Source organism: Lygodium microphyllum, chromosome 15 (assembly GCF_053477565.2).
Source record: "Lygodium microphyllum isolate KBCC chromosome 15, Lygodium_microphyllum_v1.1.10, whole genome shotgun sequence".
In the NCBI taxonomy this organism is placed as follows: Eukaryota; Viridiplantae; Streptophyta; class Polypodiopsida; order Schizaeales; family Lygodiaceae; genus Lygodium; species Lygodium microphyllum.
The window spans coordinates 32,290,003-32,309,499 of record NC_141149.1 but is presented as its reverse complement, the minus strand read 5'-3'; the positions used below and the strand labels follow the sequence as shown (position 1 = coordinate 32,309,499).

The following is a 19,497-nucleotide window of genomic DNA, read 5'->3' as shown; positions in this document are numbered from 1 at the left end:
TTTGTCTATTTCTCAACACCCTCCCTCAAATGATGAATCTCTACCCTTGCTGGCTTTTGCCCCCCCTGCATACAAAGATGGACCAGGAGACTAGCTCTATGGCAGCCTAGTCAAGTTAAGGCTTGAAATTGTACATTTTTGGTAGGGTTTTTACAAAGTCAAATCCAGAAAGATCCACTATGGGAAAAACATACAATAAAAATTCTTCAAAACAATTTGTCAGAGTTGTTGATGGTAGCGGAAGCATCTTCTTCTTCTTTTTCTTCATTCATGAACTGGTTCTGGTGATGATCACTTTGCACTTGTTGGGCTCTTTTCTTGTGGAGACATTCACTGGCTACATGGCCAGTATTACCACAATAATGGCAGGTCATCCGACTTCTATTGTTGGTGTTGAATCCTCGACCTCTTTCTTTGGGTCTAGTATCTCCTCTAGTGTATATGAGGTTTTCCCTTGAGCTGGTCTCTTTTACATCTTTGCTTTTAAATTTGATTTTTTCATCAAGCATTGAGTGCTCAATATCTTTGAGTGAGAGACTCGGAACATTACTTAGAGTGGACACAAGGTTCTCATATGGATCCTTGTTTATACTTGTAAGCAATACGGCTATTGCTTCATCTTTATCAATATTCTTTTTAAGAGTTGCAAGCTAGGTTTTTAAACTCTTAAAATTATTAATGTGTATGGACATGGAAGCACTATCCTTTATATCTAGCTTATAAAATTGCATGAGCAATTTTACCTTTGAATTCTTTGCTTGAGTGCCAAAGATCTTGTCAAGCTCTTCCCAAGCCTTTGTAGCATCTCTGATGCCAGAGATATGATGCAGGACATCATCAGATAGTCCCCATGCAATGATGCCTAGAGCTTTGTTGTTCATCTTCTTCCATTCTTTGGTTCTTGGTGGAGCTACTGCAAGTATCCCGATTTCTGCATCTTCCTCCTTGTCATCTGTATCTTCTTCCTCATCTTCAAATAGGTCCCACAAATCCTTCCACACGAGGTGGTACATAGTCTTCTCCTTCTAGGCATGGAAGCCTTATCCATGGAACTTTGCTATTTGCTCAAACTCTGCCATGTTGAGCAGCTCCAATTAACTGAGAAAAGACCAGCAAGGCGGATTTGTGAAGTGTCACAAGGAGGTTAGTGTCAACTGACACTAGTTGAGTATCAATAGATACTATTCTTGAGCTTAGTATTGAATGTCGGTGCTTGATCTTCTTCTTGCTTGTTGATTTGAAGTGTTAATCTTGCTGGGAACTGAGTTCAGACTCAGATAAGAGTGACAGTGTGTGCCCTAAGTTGAAGGGAGTGAGAAATTGAAAAAAAATGAGCTTGGACCTTGATGGCTATGGCTTCCTGGATTAGGGTTTTGACCCAGGCCTGGTTTTTTCCAGATATCTAGAGCTAGAGTTGATCATTTTGAAAAATTTTGTTTTGGAAATGTAGCTTACTCCATGCTCTACAAGCGCCCCATGAAAATCGTCAGAATCGGGTACAGCAGTATGCGCGCAGATCAACGAATCATAAACAGGTGTAGTTATGGCAGCGAGGTTGAATTTCAGCAATGCCAGGCTTGTGAATGCCCAATGTCAAGCTTAGATGTGATAGGAAGAAGCTCCTTGAGTGGAAGAACAATCCTCCAGAAGAAAGCACACTGAAATATTGCCTGGTTTGAGAGATATGAGAGGTCAAAGTGAGGTATGTCCTGCAGGCCACAAACTGGGGCTATGGCAGCAACTGACAATAGTGACAATGCTGAGGTCCAGATAGCCAAATCTCATGGATTGATGTGATACATGGAAGCTTTGTGAGGTGAGGAACACCTCTCCGGAAGGAAGCTCAGAGAGATTTGGTATGTGGAGTGAGATACAGGAGCTTCAAGATGACAGGGTGCTGCTGGCTATGGCTGACATGGAAGCTCAAGTGAAGGTAGAGTTGAGAGATGAAGTCATGGACTAGAACTGAACTGACTAGAGTTGAAGAGGGATTGAGAGAGAGTAGAGGAGAGCTAAACCATGCTCAACTGAGCTCTGATACCATGTTGAAAAACACGGATCTAGAGCATGGCAGCTATGGAGGTTGGAACTCAAAGTACAAACTCATGAAGACATAAACTAGACAAGACCAATTGTCACACAAATGAATTAGGTTCCAAGATTGAGACTTAGACTCATAAAGACATTCTTGCGTGTAAGGACAATGACACTGACACTTGATTGAAAGGACAATAGCATTACTTGAAAAGTGAACCAAGCACATGTCTTTATAGCTTTCCAACTTCTCCACTCTCCTCACTGTGCTTATGGGATACAACACCTCATCTTGCAACATACATCATTTGTCTATTTCTCAACACTATCTTATGTAGACCCACCTTATCTACATGAATCTCCTTAAACATGGCATCCTCCTATATATAAAATTCACTTTGTCTAACCCCAATTCATGCATTAAGTCCCCTACCAATAGTACATGTACGAAGGGGGCATTTCTCATGATATCCTCATATAATGCATCAAAGGATGACCCATCTCATGAGGCATAGCCTAAGTTTGTAGGGGGAAAATAGCATATAGTGATGAATTATCATTTGGTCTCCTTATGTGTATACTTACCCACATGTATCGTGCATGAGGCATAGCGTTAGTTTGTAGGGGGAAAGTAGCATATAGTGATGAATATATCATTTGGTCCCTTTATGTGTATCCTTACCCACATGTATCGTGCATCTTCAACTTTGCATGCCACTTGTACATCTCTGAGACCCTCTTGAAAAATTATGGCTGCACCCCCAAAGCCTTAGTGTCACTAGACTTTCTAGCTTGTGAACGGAATGCACTTTTCCATTTGTACCTGTGAACATCTAGTAGTGGGCTTACTTTGGTGCATTTCTATATACATGGCTATGTCCATATTTCAAAAACTGTCGGGTGTGACTACTGACAATCGTGATGTTGATATTCTTATGCAGGGCATTATATGAGTGCAGCTGCTCTAATGTGGGCAAGCACCCACAATGATACTCTCTATCAAAGAATGGAAGCTGTGGTAGATGCTCTTTTTGAATGCCAGAACAGAGTAGGAACAGGATATTTGTCAGCATTTCCATCAGAATTTTTTGATCGGTTTGAGCAGATTCAGCCTGTTTGGGCTCCGTATTATACAATACATAAGGTTTGTGGTCTTCATGGTTTTTGAGATGGCAAGAAGCCAGATAAAAACACTTTTGCACAAAGATCCTGCACAAAGATCCGATAACCTTTGAAGCTCCTCCATGAGTAAATGAAAACCATTCTTCATTTGATAAACATGGTGTTGCTTGTTGCCAGATTATGGCAGGGTTGTTGGACCAATATACATTGGCTGGCAACACAAAAGCATTCACAATGGCAGTGAAAATGGCTGACTACTTCAACCAACGTGTCTTGAAGCTCATCCAAGTGCACACAATAGAGAGGCACTGGTCATCACTGAATGAAGAAACAGGTGGCATGAATGATGTTCTCTACCGACTGTACACACTGACGGTATGGTTTTTCATCAGAGCTGCTTTTGAAACAAGATAATTGACATGTCTAATGATTGTTACTTGATTAGATTTAAGTTCTAAGTCAGCATATTTTTTGTAATTCTCTGCCAAATCACAAGGAGAGCTTTGTTGCAATGATTACTACTTCCATGTAAGAATGCACAATGAACATAATTGTGAAAAGACAAAGCATAAAAACTGATACAAAGAACAGTGAGAGATGAACACAACAACTCAGAATAAACGGGCAATAGAATCCATAAAGCGAAGCATGGGATGAACAATACAATATGTGAAGGAAACTGCTAGGGTTTGCATTGAGGGGACACAGAGTGTACGACCACGACAGGAACACAAAGAGATAGACACAGACACAGAGGGCAAAACTCAAACCCTAAATGCAAAACTCAAAACTCAAACACAAATAGAAGAAGGGAGAGAGAGAACACAACTCTGACGTGAATGAATGCTGCAAATGAATGTAAGAGTGTACAGTGTGCTCAAGGGCAAAGCAATGTCGGAGTGTGACGTCCACCGAAGACGGATCCCAAGTATGTGACCACCAGTCGGAGTGTAGGAGTGCTGAATAGTGAATGGCAGCAGCCTGGTCACCAAAATACAGCAGTCTGGAGGCTGGAAATTGGTAAACGCAGCAGTGCACCACCGATCGGAGGTTGGAAATTGTGCACAGTCTGCTGTAAACAGCAGGCTGAAATAGTGTCTGAGAGTGTCAGGGCCTGCAATGCTGAAAACACAAGCTGGCTGACCCTGGAGATGATGGACAGCAGGCTGAACAGCAGTTTGAGCCAGTCTGGAGCAGTCGTCGCCAACAGTTGAGAGCTGTCGCTTACAGCAATGGATAGGCTGAAGATAATGTGGTTGCAGTCGATGATGGCTGGACAGCAGATGGAGGCGGGCGGCAGGCTAAAAACTGGGTGGCAATAGCAGCAGAGGGTGTGTGGGCTGGTGTAACCTGCTAACAAGGATGATCGTTGAATGGGGGTAGCCTGTCTATTTATAGATGTGGAAGGGTGCCCCAAAAATTAGGGTTTTTACTAAACTCTCTCGAATTGCTTTCCGTTTTAGGGTTTCCATTGAATTCTCTCGAACCGCTCCCCGTTTTAGGGTTTTACTCTAAAAGAGCATTTTTAGTGTGTTTTGGGGCTGTTTTAGGGCGGATGGAATTACATGGAATGCTTTTTTTTTTTGGAATAAGTGAAGTAAATTTGATGGGATGCGGCCGATTGAGTAAAAGTGATCCAGAAGACGAGAGAAGGGAGAGTACACCCAACACATCACAAAATAGTACAAGCTAACCCATCCACTCAGGGTGTCGATGATGAGGAAACATACGTGATGAAGTATCCATGTGATGAAGAAGGAGGGTGGTGTGGTAATAACAGCCGTCGGTGGAAACAACTTAGGATCCGTGCAAGTGGTGCTCTGCACAATGAGATGCAAAGTATGCTACATGTTGAAGAATGCTCATGCAACAGGTGCCACTTGGACAGTGTCTCTAGTGGGAAAATTGTTCACTTGTCCAAGCACCCTAGTACAAGGATGATGTAATCATGCAATGCAAAGGGTAAGGTACAACAGGGGGAATAACAAAGTGTTGAAGCCTGTAGAATACCAAGAAGGGTAGAAACCCCCTCTCAACCTTGATGTAGATGCTGAAGAAGGAAGAGGAGCCTGATGTTGGTCTTCATATGGTGCCGAGAATCATAAGGAATGAAAGAAGATGAAGTGGATGAAGCACCCCGCTAGAAGAGCAATGTAGAAGTCACCGCCATGATAGCATCGAGAGAGATGCTGAACGATCCGCCTCGAGAGGAGAAACCGCCATGCTGGAAGAAGAGCAAGTACGCCTAGGATGATAAAACCATGAAAGGAACGTTGTGCATCCCCACGTCTCTAGCCTAGGGAGGATCTAAGCAATCTGCAAGTTAGCCCTACATTGAAAGACAAAACTTTGCAAAAGAGATGAGAATCTGCAAACAAAGAGGTTAGTGATGAGATGCTCCAAAGCAAAACAGAACAGAAAGAAAATCTAACTCAAAATAAATGCAATGAATGTGTATGTGTGTGAGTAAAAATCTCCTGGAAAGCTAGCAGTAAGGGGTCCTTCACTACCTCCCAGAAGGTGGTGAAGAAGGCCTTAGAGAGGCCATCCTCTTCCGGGCATTTTTACCCGTCCTGTGTGAGGAAAGCCTCCTCTAATTCCTTCTCTGTGAAGGGGGCTAGAAGGGAGCGTCCCATCTCCTTTGTGACGAGGGATGAGATGTGATCACAGTCCTGTTGTCTACAACACTGTCCTTTGGCTGAGGTTGTGTCCTGCTGGAAAAGACGTTTGTAGTAGTTGGTGGCAATCTCCATCACCTCATCTGGGCTAGAGGGAATCCTCCCATATTGATCATGAAGGCTGCATATTTGCTCTTCTGAGGTGTGGGGCTGGTGTGCCTAAAAGAACTCCCTGCACATTGCGTCCCCCTTCTGCGCCCAAAAGGCTGCTGAGGTGTGCAATGAGAACTCCGAGCCCTTGTCCTCTAGGCCGGTGATGGCTGCTCATGCGTGCACGTCCTGTGCGTGGAGAATTGGATTCCCTGGTGTCTCTTGTAATAATCTCTGCGTGGCTACTAGGTCCCGCCGGAGTGCTCTCTCCTCCTAGCACTGCTGCCTGGCCTGTAGGGCTGCCTCTTGGCAGATACTGCTCGACTCGGCTAGGACCTCTGCAACCTCCTCTGTGATCCGGTCCCTCTTGCCCCACTTCCTAGTCCAAATGTACTCAACCTATCTCTTCACCTCCTCTCTCTTGTAGATTGAGTTAGGGATTCGACAGGATCGTGTACCTAGGGAGGATATTGGGGGATCAAGTGTTAGGAGGACCGGGCAGTGATCGTACAGAGTGGTGCTAGTCAACTGCCCTATCTGGCCTCCGCGAGAGCATCCCCACTCTCCCACATAGAGCCTGCCCAACTGCTCCAGCAAGATTCCGCCTAGCTGCTTGTATCCCCATGAGAAATCCAAATAACCTTTCCCTCATGTGGAAAGTTGGGTCTCTCCAAGCGTCGCGAGCTTCTACTACCAGTAGGAAGATCTACCATGCCTCCTGCTCCTCCCCAGCTACGCCCTGGTAGTTTCTGCCTCTACCTTGCTAGTCCTCTAAGGCCTCCAGGTTGTTGAAGTCTCTTTCAACAATCCAGGAGTCCACCTCTAGGAGTCCTGCTGCAATCTCTACCCAGAACCTGTTGCGTGCCTTGACCTCAGTGGGGGCATAGACATTGAGGACTCCAAGGCACGAGTCCCCAATATCCAATTTGATCCATAGAACCCTCCTTGCTACAATCGTCCCATGGTCTCGTACATAGGCAGTGAGGCTCGGGCCAATCGAGGTGCATATCCCTACACTCTTGCCGTGGGCACCGATGGAGTGCGCCCAATAAGTGTGACTTGCCCAAGGGTACCTTCCCTATCCTGTGGACCTGGGCAGGAGTGAGCTTGTGCTCTTGTAACAGTAAGATGTGTTCACTCCCATCCGACATCTTACTCCTGGGTGGGAGTGAGCTTGTGCTCACTCCTGTGGTAGCAGGTGTGCTTGTCTCGGGAAGGTGTGCCGAGCGGCGTGGGTAGACGAATTGGTGGTTGTTTGGGGGGGGGGTATGGGTCCCTAGGTGAGGTGACCTGTGACGCCTCTGTGGGTGGTGGGTGTGTAGGCCTATGGTCCTGACGAGTGGGGCAGGGAGAGGGGGGTTGCGTGGCGTTTTGCCGAGGGTGCGACTCTCACTCTCTTGCCCCCTGCTGCCGTGGTTGTGTCATCTGAGGGGCAGATTGTGGCCCCCCTTTCCGTCTCCCTCTTTGTTGTCTCTGGACCCGTGTAAAGCCATCCGCATCCACCTGTGGGCTTGTTGGCGAGGCCGCCTTGGCTCCGAAGCGTGTGCAATCTGCTGCCTGATGCCCAAAGTCATGGCAACGCAAGCACTGCCCTGGCTGTCCGGTCATGATAACTTGTTGCCTGAAGGAGCGGGGGGTTCTCAGCATCGCACTAGGTTTATCACTCTATGTTCATAATTGGCTCGAAAAATGGAAATCACAACTGATTCAGATGCTGCTGCACAGTGACCATTAAAATCTTGTTCCCTTTTTCTCATATGCTATTCTTGAAGCTGTGTTTATAGTTGCCAGAAGATTGATCTACAAATTTTAATCTTAACAGCTGACAATTGTTTATATTTTTCACTCTCTAGCTGTGTTGTTAATGCACCAAGTCTAGCTTTGTCAGAAACTCCAACAGCTGTTGAGATTGACGAGCAGCAAAATAAAGAGAAGAAGATGGCAGGGCTGATGGCACTGGACCTGCATGCAAGCCAGAGGTGGAAGGTGGATGGAGGAAACAAAGAAGAAGTGAGACTGTGACAAGCAGGATAGCAGGGAGTGAGGCTGGACGATAGCAGACACAATGGCAGGGCAGGCAGCACAGGAGCAAGGAAGAAGTGCCGGGGCAGGCAGTGTGCCATAATCCATCAGAGAAGGAAGGTGAGGCTGAGGGATGGAATGGGGGATTGAGAAGGGAGGCCACACAAGCAGAGGGTTGCCAGCATTGCACTAGACCTGTTACTATATGTTCCTGATCGGCTTGCAAATGGGAAACTAAAACTTGATTGAGGAGGCTGCTGGACAGCTACCATTAAAATATTGTTCTATTATTTTCATATGCCATTCTTAAAGACGTGTTTATGGTTGTTAGAAACTTAATCTAGACATTTTTCTTTTTAGCAATGGTCAATTGGTTAATTTTTTCATTCACGGTGGCTGTATTGTCCACAACCCCAGCATCTAGTGAGATCTCATCTTCTTCTGACAATGTATCTTTCTGAGCAGGACAATCTTGATCATCTCAGGCTTGCACATTTATTTGATAAGCCTTGCTTCTTAGGACTTCTTGCAGTACAGGTACACTGCTTAATATCCGTGTTTCAAATGTTCTGTGTTATTTTGTTGTTTGCACTATGTTATTAGGTTTGACAACTAAGAGAAACGTTTACTTGCTTATAGAGGTCAGTATATGCCATTTTTAAACTGAAAGAGTGATATTGTGAGGAGCTTAATAAAGACTCATTTTAGTCATGGACATACCTCATTATCCAAATCAGTATTCTCTGAACCCACTTGTGTTGGTTGCAATCATGTTAAAATACTTATTCTTAAAGATCAAGTTTCTAAAGAGCAGCATCATTATTGAGTTCATATGAATGATTCCAAATAAGGCCATAAGGGGGAGAGAGAACGATAAGCTCATGTTTATAAACTGAGGAAAAGCTCATTGGCAGGAAATAATGAATTCTGAACTGGTTCTAAGTTGCTATTACGGGCAGCAATAAAGGTTAGACCATGTTAAATAAATCTATAAAAGGTCTTCTGAATTGATTGACAGACTTTAATAACCTTGAACCTGTTCTAAGCAGCCATGCAAGTATGAATGATGTCACTTCAGGTACTGATTGGAAGCCCTTTTATTAGCTTGAACAGGTTTTAGGTGGCCATGCAAGTATTGCTGATGTCTTTTCAAGTAATGCTCTAGGCAGGTTGAGGCATGTCATGGAGGAACACCTTTAGTTCCTCCATCCCTTACTGCAAGTGCATGCCAACCTTGTGGAGACCCCTACTCTTGTACTCGTGCTCTTTATCATCTATTGCAGAGTTTCTTCAATCTCTTAATCTGTCTCTTTTCCATGCATTCATGATATTACTTCAGCTATGATAGCCGGAACTTGTGATTTTAGTGCTATGACTGCTGTGCTTTTTTTTATGTCCCTGTTGTGTGCAATCAACCTACCCTCTCCTCTTTCTGCTACAAGGTGACTTGCTAGAGACCCATCCACATGGCATAACATCTCACTAAGCATATAAAACTATAGTTTAACAGAGGAGTGACATAAATTGTAAAACATACTTGCTTATGTTGCCATCATTTTTTTGGGAATAACGTAAGTAATGAACTCATAAGTAATGACTCTGTGTGTTTAAAACTTGTTTGCTTTTGATGAACACCACGTGCATTCATGCTACTGTAAACATATGTAATCATGCAATGATGAACACACCCCTAAGCTAATTTTGCTACTTCAATGAATGCAGGCAGACAGTCTCTCAGGATTTCACTCAAATACACACATTCCTGTGGTCGTAGGTGCTCAAATGAGGTACCAAGTTACTGGTGATCAACTTTACAAGGTGATTTTCATCTACTAATTTCTTGACTCGTGTTTTTTGTTATTAGCGTGGAGAGAGAATCACAAGAAAAGAAAAACCAAAAAGTGAATTAACACCCTACTGAACAGAACATACCAGCCGCTCCTGATTGAACTTTGATTTGTGGCAGGGGGTTTGGAGGTAGATATGTTACTTGTAATTGGATGCACCTAGCAATTAACATGATTTTGACAGTTTCTTAAGTTTATTCACTTAAAACGCTGAACACTATTTTTACAGGATATAAGCACCTTCTTTATGGATATTGTGAACTCATCCCACAGCTATCCTACTGGGGGGACATCCTTTGGAGAATTTTGGTGAGTTTGGTTGTGTATCTTGCATAATTTCAATCGTTGTCTCAGAATTTGTGGTTGCTACAATATAAACTGGTAATATCAAAGCATGGTTAGTCTATCAAGAACTCAAAAGCATGACATCCATCTTGTAGCTCTTAGTCCATAAGGTGTATGTGCAAGTGTGTATGCCCACATGTAAATATATTTGTGTAAGACTGAAAGAGCTATATATCAGGTCTTCATTACAGACAAAGGCCTATGATTTAAGAGAGAGTATCATATTTGTTGGAAATGCTAGAAGTAAATACGACTGTTATGTTATTGTTCTGCTCTGCATCTTTAACACTCCCTCCATTTATGATATTTGTGGTCAGTGCATGACTTAGGCAGAGGGTTCGTATGCATATCCAGATGAGGTGTGAGATTATGGTGTTACAGTGCTGAATGACACCATCTAATAAATTGTTGTAGTGGCTAGTTGAATCATGGTCCCTAATGACAATGATATTAAACAAAGCTATATACCATCTGATGCCATTTCCAAAATGAAATATAGAAAAGGCTTGACTATGAGACATAAGAGAGTGACAAGTCATCCAATGTTGTGGCAAAGGACATACACAAATAGTGTACTAGCTAACTATCTGCGCCAATATGAACCATATTTGCATTTGATGACTTGCATCTATAGTGGGTGGAAAGGGTTATGTAGAATCTCCCTCAACATATGAGGTAGTGATGTGACTAACTGGCAAAGAAGATAGTAACTGGGGTCTTCATGTCATCTGCACATATAATGAGAACTCACCTGTAAGCCTGGACCTTTACACTTCAAAAATGCCAATAAGACCGATCCAATCTTTCCCTATCTGCTTCTAACATATAAACCCGTTTTCGAGACTTGGCTGGACCAGCTTAAACAATTGTTGATGCTAGATGCTAGACTGGCTGCAATTACACAATTAGAAAGAACTTCATGGAACCGCAGTAAGTCACTACAAACTTGTGCATAACCACCCACTGACTCTTGAAGGATTTGTCACCTGTGGGTATCAAAAGCGGAACAATATTCTTAGGAAGCATGTCATTGGAGCAAAGGTTCTGTGACTTGACTATTCATGAGCGTCCTGAATTACTGGCAGAGTTCTAGGTTTTCCATAGGCATTGAGGTTGTGGATCTTTTAGGATAATAGACATAAAGTGATTATCTCAAAGCATGAAGTTGCTGCAGTGAGTTTTTAGAGTGATCTCTGATACATTATTAAATAAGGAGGCATTGGCATCTTTAAAGGAAGTAGAGGCAAGGTGGAAGCAAACTCTTTAAAAGTTTTGAAAGAGTAAGCCACTGCTTATGCAAAACGTTTCTTTGGTGACTCCTACTTGGAATACTGCTTGTTGGAAGGACATCAGCAAAAAAAAGATTAATGCCCTTGAACAGCTAGTAATTATAATTTCTGGAAAATGCTTCTCAAAGAAATTTCTGATTTTTGGAAAGGCACAACATAAACTGGCTGAAAATGCACACTTTTTGCACAAACATGATGTGAAGCTATTGGCCTGTATAGATTGGTTGCAATCATGCCTTTCTCCAGGCTACAGATCATGGAAGGCACTGCTTTTGCAACCCTCTGTTGAAATTAAAATTTGATTTTCTACAAGAGCAACCAGGTCAACAAAAAATTGATTATTTTTTCTCTCATACTGTCACCATTCTCAACTGTGCCATTTAGGAGCACCAATAGACTTGTTTAGAACTTTATTGTCTACTAGTATGGTGCTTGAGAGTTTAGGAATCTGTTGATGGTAAGAGAAAGCTCCCAGGGGTAACAGTGTTTTGAGGAAGTTAGTGCTTTGATGGAGTCAAGTGTATGTCAGATTGCTATCTTTATGTCAGGCATGGGCATTCCATTTCGTGCTGGCCATTTAGACATCCTGTTAAAATACATATACTCATGCATAGCCCGAATTTCCAGGGATGTGTTCCTGCTTTGCATTCTTTGAATTGTGTTGCATCTCCATTTCAATTGTTGCTTCCAGTACAGGTGCATCTTACTGGAAATTGCACCTTAAATATACCTATCTTGACATTGAGATGAGCACACAGTAGAATATCCCCTTGCAAATGGGAACTCCTGTATTTCAGTAAACAATGTGACACATCTATAGCTCCCCACCTTGCATGGTGTCTTCTGCATATGTTAAGGTTTTCAGTAATTTATGTACTGCTACGTTTATCACCAGCCACATGAACATTCTTCTGCTCTCTCAGGTTAAGAGGGTGAGGTAGGTGTGACCAGCCATTGCTGTATTCTACCACAGTCCTAGTGCATTTTGCCCTTATTTGTTAACTGTGATCTGATGAAGTTCTGTTCCAAAGAAATATTATTCACTTAACTGCAACCCTCTTCTTAACAAAGATTGAACAGGATTCAATGTCTGTAATCTGAGGATCAAGGGCTGCAATAATTCAACAGAAAGGGCCACCTGTTATGTAGATTTATTTGTGCCATTGATCCTTGCCATCTCTCTGTGATTTGCCCCTTTGGGATGCCATTTATCTGACATTCAGTATCCTGATGACTCAACTGTCTCTAATGTCGGTTGGGAGTGACTTGGTCTAGAGCTGATTGGTCTTGAACGATAACAGCTGCTTTGTCTTATAATCTCTGCTGGAACAGGCGAGACCCGCTAAGAATAGGGGACAGCCTTTTTTCCACTGAGACTGAAGAAACTTGTACCACATACAACATGCTAAAGGTTTGGACTAGTCAAGATTCTAAAGTTACAATATTGACTTGTGAACTTTACAAGCATTCCACCAACATTCACATATAAAATTTTACAGGTTTCCCGAAACCTGTTTCGATGGACCAGACAGATGAAGTTTGCAGACTATTATGAGCGTGCTGTAGTAAATGGTATTTTGAGTGTTCAAAGAGGCCAGGAACCAGGTAGCATGATATACATGCTTCCAATGGGAAAGGGACTTTCTAAGGCAATCAGTTACCATGGATGGGGTACCAAGTTTGAATCATTTTGGTGCTGCTACGGAACCGGTAAGAATTTTTGCTTCACCAGTTGACATTGACAAGTACCACTCAAACTTATTTAGTGAACTTATTGAAACTCATCTGCAAATTTTGCAATGCACAAGAGAGTATGGTTCTGAGTCTAGCCAGTAGTTGCCACACCCTTAGTGCATGAGAGTGTGGTTCTGAGTCTAGCCAGTAATTGCCACAGTGTTAGCAATCTTGCATGATTATCTATCCTAACAAGTAAATGGCTTCAATTTCAGGTATCGAGTCTTTCTCAAAACTTGGTGATTCCATTTACTTTGAAGAGTCAGGGTTAAATCCTGTTTTATACATAGTTCAACTCGTCTCAAGTTCGATGACTTGGCATTCCATCGGACTAGTTATACAGCAAAGAGTTACAGCTCTCATCTCAAGCAGCAACTCCTTGCAAGTTGTGCTTGAGTTTTCTGCTTTGAATGAGGTAATTATAGTAAATTTTAGCTAAATAACTTTCCTTTTAAGTGCATGACATACCAGGTGATCAGGATTTTCCATGTGTTTCTCAATTAGGCTTCTTATACAGGATGGCAATGATATAGCAAATATGCAATCAAACACAACCATCTGTGTACGTACTCCAATTTGGACAGCATCTTCAAATGGAAGTATATTATTGAACAATGAGGCTTTACCACTGGTTCTTGTTCCAGGTGATTATGCATAATTTCGTTTCCTTTGACAAGTTTAATGACCGGGTTAACCAAACAAAATACGATGTCTGTGCTTGCTTGTTTAACCCTCAGTACTTGGTTGTAAAATTGTGATTGCTTGGGAGTTTTTAAAAACTTTTCTTTTTGAGATAAGAATGAAGTCTAAAGATGTAGCCTATGTCAATGACTGTCACTGTGCCATCGAGGCGAATTGGAGTGGTGGTTGCAGGAAAATCCAGAACAGTCTCAAACAGTTTGCAGAATCATTTGGATCTGCAGGATTGGTTGTGATGTGATCGATTACAACTAAACTGCCGCCTGGGCCATAAAGTGGCCGCCCTGCTTGCTGGCCACAAAAATGTCCTGTCCAGGCTAGAACCTGTCCGCCCAGGGCAGAAATGTGCACCCAGCATGCAGACAGTGCAGGAAGAAGAGAAAATGACTATTGCTGAGTGCGACATAGACTGTAGGACAGAAAGAGAGCAGGTCTGAGAAACCTTAACCCTAAACTTAATCCCCACTTGATATGCCTATGATGAAGTGTCATGGAAGGATGCTGTCACAAACAAAATACTGGTGGACAGAGTTTTCAAAGCTTCAGATGTCCGTGCCGCTCACAAACAAGAGATGAACACAGAAAAACATGTCTGCTAACACCCCCTCTCATATCCTAGGTGTGGCTTAAGACCAAAGAAGCAGAGGGGAACAACTCGCAGCACAAGAAACTCAAAAGCTGTGAACAATCTCCGAAGAAGGCTCCGAAGGTCTGCAATGGATCTGAGTGTAGCAGAAGTTCTGATGGAAGATTATCACACGTTGATGTTGATGTAATGAGAGAAACACAGTAGAATGAAGGAACAAAACTGACAGAAGATCAAATAATAAAAGGCTGTAATAGTCAGCCCCAACATGCAGTTTGGAGTGTCAATGTGGGAATCAGACGAAGGTGGGAAGATGAGGAATGCCGGCATGAATGATGAATGATTGACTGTGGAGGAGGATGAGGAGGGGGGTAGTCTATAAATAGACACACAAGGTGAAACTAGTCGACCTGCATTTAATGCAGGTCAGACCAGCAAAATGTGCCATAAAATGCATAATAAATGCTCTAAAATGCTGCCTCTGCCTTTGGATGCTTTTCCAAAACTGGGGAAAGCAAGTTGCTTGGACTTAATGCAGGTGTGGACCTCCACCTAAAATATTTGGGACAAAAGAAATGATAGACAAATACACAATTAGAGCTCGAAATGTCCTCATGTAACGGAGATTGAGGCTCATAGTTAGGAGATGACCATACATGACATACATGACTAGTAATAGCCGTAGCCTTGGAAAGGTTCGCTTTGTCCTTCAACCCAGGCAGAAGACTGGTGGGCAGCAGAAATTTGACGTATTCACATCTCGAGGTCATGTTATGTGCGAAGGTTCGAACTGAATAGAGAGAAGCCAGTTGGGTCTAGACATTTTCCGTAGAGTAGATCCTCCATACATGCACAAGGATGGAGTCATGGTAGCTCATGAAGAGGAAAGAATAGGCTTGAGAATTGAGGCAATCCCAAAGAGCTGCCTGATTGGCTTTGGATTTGACAAAGTATCCATTGCCAATTAAGTGATGCGGCCGGTAACAAAGTTCCATAGATTGAAGGTGTTGAGGATGCACTTCATCTTGCATAACCACAAGGCATAGCTCCAACTTTTCCTTCTTGGGGAGGGAAGGTAAGATGGGCATCTATGCAAAGGGTGCAATAATAGCAAGGTGAGAGTCCTCAGTGCCACCCAAAGTAGAAACCTGAAGAGATGGTTGTGGGGGGGAGGGAGCCGACCACAGTCCGAATCACAATTTGATGATCAATCTCTTAAGTCTTCACGATGATCCTCTCAATCTCCATGATCGTGACAGTAGTTAATCCTCTTGATCTCGATGGTTGTAATATTGGTCTTCACGATCCCAATTGTTGCTTTGCTGGTCCTCACAATCTTTGTCATATTGATAGTTTACCCTATCTTGCCAATCATATGGGTCAGCTAGTGTCCTTCAATTACTTGTAAAAAGAACACAAGAAGATACAAAAAGATGCTGAATTTTGATATTGGGGACTCTAGAAAGGTGAGAGGTCTGCTAAAAGGTCATAACAGCTCTATTTTCTCTCACTTGGTGATGATACCATGTGAGTCCACAACAAAAGAAGATCACAAACATGGAGTCAAGGGAAGACTCAAGAGAGAGAAAGAAAAGAGTATATTAATGTCTCTAAAAGGCCAATGTGGCCTATGAGACCAAAGCAATACATACAATGATGGTGTGTTTCTCATCTGAAACGAGAAAAGATGAAAAACATGCCTATAAGACTGAGAAGTGAAACAATGTCCTATAAAAAGAAAATATGTTGATGATCTAAAAGTAAAAGTAGAAAAAGGAAAATCCCCATCAGTGAGATGTCTGTCCTTTAAGGAGATGTATCTCTGCATGACTAAGGCGTCTCGGCATTTGTCTCCTGTGGCACTCAATGATGGCTCTAATTTGTTTGTGGTGTGGATGTCTAGGCCTTTGTCCGGGTGGACGTGGACACCTAGATTGGTTGAGTACCACTACTCTATCCTAAGGGACACCTATAGAAGATGAGGTCCAATGATGATGTACTCTTGTAGGCTATGTGGCAGTAGTAGTGGTATGTGCCATAGTCAATCGATAGCAGTGAAAAAGTTAGTGACTGCTCCCTGTCTATGTGACTAGAGCTGTGGGAGCCTCCAACTTCGTAGAATAGCTGCTCTGTGCCTCGAGAGCTCCAAGAGGAAGAAACCCAAGCATCTTCGATCCTCAAACTGCATGATTCATCTCAAGGGTCCAAAATCCTCTCGAAACAGACAATGGTATCTGCCTCGTATGTCGTAATATACTGTGCATTAGCAAATGTAGTGTTCCTCTATCTTTGGCTCTCTGTCGTATAGTAGGCATATGCATTCCTCTATCTGTATGCCCTCCCATTTACTTGTCTCAATCCTTAGGTGGTGGGATGAGGTGTGGATTTGACCAATAATAGTGTGTAATCCATGAGGCAGTTGTGTATCCATGTAACTGAGCCGAGGAATGAAACCATCCTTAGAAACTTGAAGGAAGTGGGTCTGGTAGTGTGCCATCCTTGTGCCGTGGGGGTAGGGGGGTCAGATCCAAGTCTTCTACGTATTTAACCTCAGTATGTCGGCTCTGATGATCTCATGTGGCACTGAGGCCTTACATCTGATCATCCTGGATATCATGGACACTAGGGGTTTCTCCATCAACCTCCATCTGTCATAAGTGCGCCGTGATCTGCTATGGTGGTCAAGACTGGGCCCCCATATCTGTACTCCATAAAGTAGTGTGGATGTAACCAGTGTATCAAAGAGCCATAGCTTGGTGCGGGGTTCTTGGAATTGCACCTGTGAGCACATCCTCTCCAAGCCACCTAGTGTTGTGTATCCATGAGTTAGTCTAGTGTCTGCTGCCTCTCGCATAGAAAAGGTGGGCCTTGTGAATAAGACTCCCAGGTATGTATAAGAATCCACATACTCCAGCTCCTAAGATCCATATGTGAATTTAGGTGTTGATCTCCTGACCCACTGTGGTGTAGTATTAAATACCATCACCTTGGTTTTACCAAGGTTCACTGAAAGCCCACTGTCCAAAGTATAGGAGTGTAATGCATCCAAGTGTCTCTGTAGACCCTCTGGAGAGTCAACTATCAATACAATGTCATCTGCATACAATAAGAGAGGGATCCAGTGCCAACTAGTGGAGCTCCTCTATCTCCTTCATGTGAAATGTAATAAGCAATCCCATCAATGTACAGGCCAAATAATGTCGGAGAGAGGGGACATCTCTGCTTCACCCCAATGGTGGAGTAAATAGGTGCCAAAAGGCCCTTAGGTGTTCGGACTCTGCCCACAACTCTCTCATACAGTGCCAAAATACCCCAACTGAGCTCTTTCGGTACTTCCATGGCATGCAATCTATGTATCAGCCTGTCTCTCAGTACTGTGTCAAAGGCTTTGGGGAAGTCCACAAAGCAACAGTAGGTCTTGTCAGTCATGGGCCCTTCCCTCCTCAATGATCGCACTGAGTGTGAGGATGTGATCCAATGTGGAGAAGCCTCTCCTAAAGCCAGCCTGGCCCTGTGCTCCAAGACCTCACATCTTTGCCCACCTGCTTAACTCATGCTCAAGGATGGAAGCATATAACTTAGCCACCAACCATGATAGTCCGATAGTTACTGGGTAGAGTAGGGTCCCCTGACTTGAGGATAGGCACAATAGTGTTTGTGCTCCAGCTTTTTGGTAGGCCTTCACACATGGCTCTGTTAAACATGTAAGCTAGGAATCCTACCACCAAATCTCTAGCATGGATCAAGTGCTCGGCTACTAGTCCATCATGATCTTGTGCCTTTTCTCTGCTAAGTCTGTCAATGGCCTCTCGGACCCTACTTTCTGTAAAGAAAGTGGTGGTCTCTGGACAAGGCTCAAGTGGGTCAGGAAGAGGTGGTTGACCCTTCACAATATAGAGACTAGCTGCATACTCTTTCCATACAACGGTGGACGTAATAGGTGTGGTCGGGCAATGCTCTCTGAAAAGCCTCCAAGCCTCTCTAGAGTCCTGGCTCAAGAATAACTGATATAGGTCTCGCTCCAACTGAGCTAAGAATGTTCTCTTCTTCCACCGTGTGAGGCGTCTAAAGAGTATCTGTGCCGGTCTGTGGGTAGTGGACCCCAGTGCTATCTCTCTTTGTAGCCGTGCTCTGGTCTCACGGCACTCATCGTCATACCAGTTGTTTCGAGGTGTCCCCCTGGTGGAGGCTCTCTGTGTGGGTCGTGAGTATGGGAAGGCTACACCTGCAGCGATGTGTTGGGCCTCACTGAACTGTTGAGTCAGCTTCTGTAATGGAACGTCGGGGTCTGCATCATGTTACAATCTAAGGATCTTTGCCTCATAGGTATTCTCTGTCTTTCTAGAAAAGAGGTATATCGGGTGTCAGTGAGCTGCATGATGGGTCTGCGTGTTAGTGAATTGGAGATCGATGGTGAATGATAGGTAGGCATGATCCACTGCAACTCTGAGAAGGCGTGGGGATACTGAGAGGTCGTGGATGTGAGATATCAACGTCGGTGGGGCAAGAACATAGTCTACTGTGCCGGCACCGTGTCAATGAGGATAACATGTGAAGGCGCCGGATAGGGGGCATCTAGCCAGGCCATTGAGAATGGCAAACGTGTGTGCTGTGCCCATCTCCACAAGGTATCTCCCATATTCGGTGACTTCCCCCATATCCTGAGATGTCCTCTCCAGCTGTAGCTTTGACACATTCTGCTCCTGTAACATCTCCTCAGATGCATCAAAGAAAGACACTTGATGGGAGGCTCTCCTGGCATTAAAGTCTCCTAGTAAGATAACCTCTCCCTTATCCTCATCCAAAGCCACATATGGTGATTGCCCCTTGGGTGGGGTGTATCGGGACGTCATGGGGGAAATAGCATATGGCGATATACAAAGTGCGTTCCTCACCACACACTCTCACCCACATGTATCTAGCTTGCTCATCTCTACGGACTACTTGGATCACCTGTTGTAGCTCCTCCCTGATTAACACTGCCACTCCTCCCGACCCGTGATTACTGTGGTCTGTGCGTGTCTCCTTCTTGCAAGGTGACTCCCACCTAT

At 43.7% G+C, this 19,497-nt stretch overlaps 1 protein-coding gene and 1 pseudogene across 1 annotated transcript in view; one reads left to right on the top strand and one right to left on the bottom strand.

Moving 5' to 3' along the window:
- LOC148024400 (uncharacterized) overlaps window positions 1–19,497 on the top strand; it is a 59,819-nt gene that overhangs the window by 30,478 nt on the left and 9,844 nt on the right. Inside the window, exons 2-10 of the mRNA XM_087694049.1 lie at window positions 2,976–3,178; window positions 3,334–3,531; window positions 8,412–8,483; window positions 9,669–9,764; window positions 10,023–10,102; window positions 12,760–12,838; window positions 12,927–13,137; window positions 13,377–13,576; window positions 13,679–13,805. Of these exons, the coding sequence (XP_087550175.1) occupies window positions 2,976–3,178; window positions 3,334–3,531; window positions 8,412–8,483; window positions 9,669–9,764; window positions 10,023–10,102; window positions 12,760–12,838; window positions 12,927–13,137; window positions 13,377–13,576; window positions 13,679–13,805 (1,266 nt within the window). The remainder of the gene's footprint in view (window positions 1–2,975; window positions 3,179–3,333; window positions 3,532–8,411; window positions 8,484–9,668; window positions 9,765–10,022; window positions 10,103–12,759; window positions 12,839–12,926; window positions 13,138–13,376; window positions 13,577–13,678; window positions 13,806–19,497) is intronic.
- Window positions 18,025–19,065, bottom strand: LOC148024401 (uncharacterized; annotated as a pseudogene).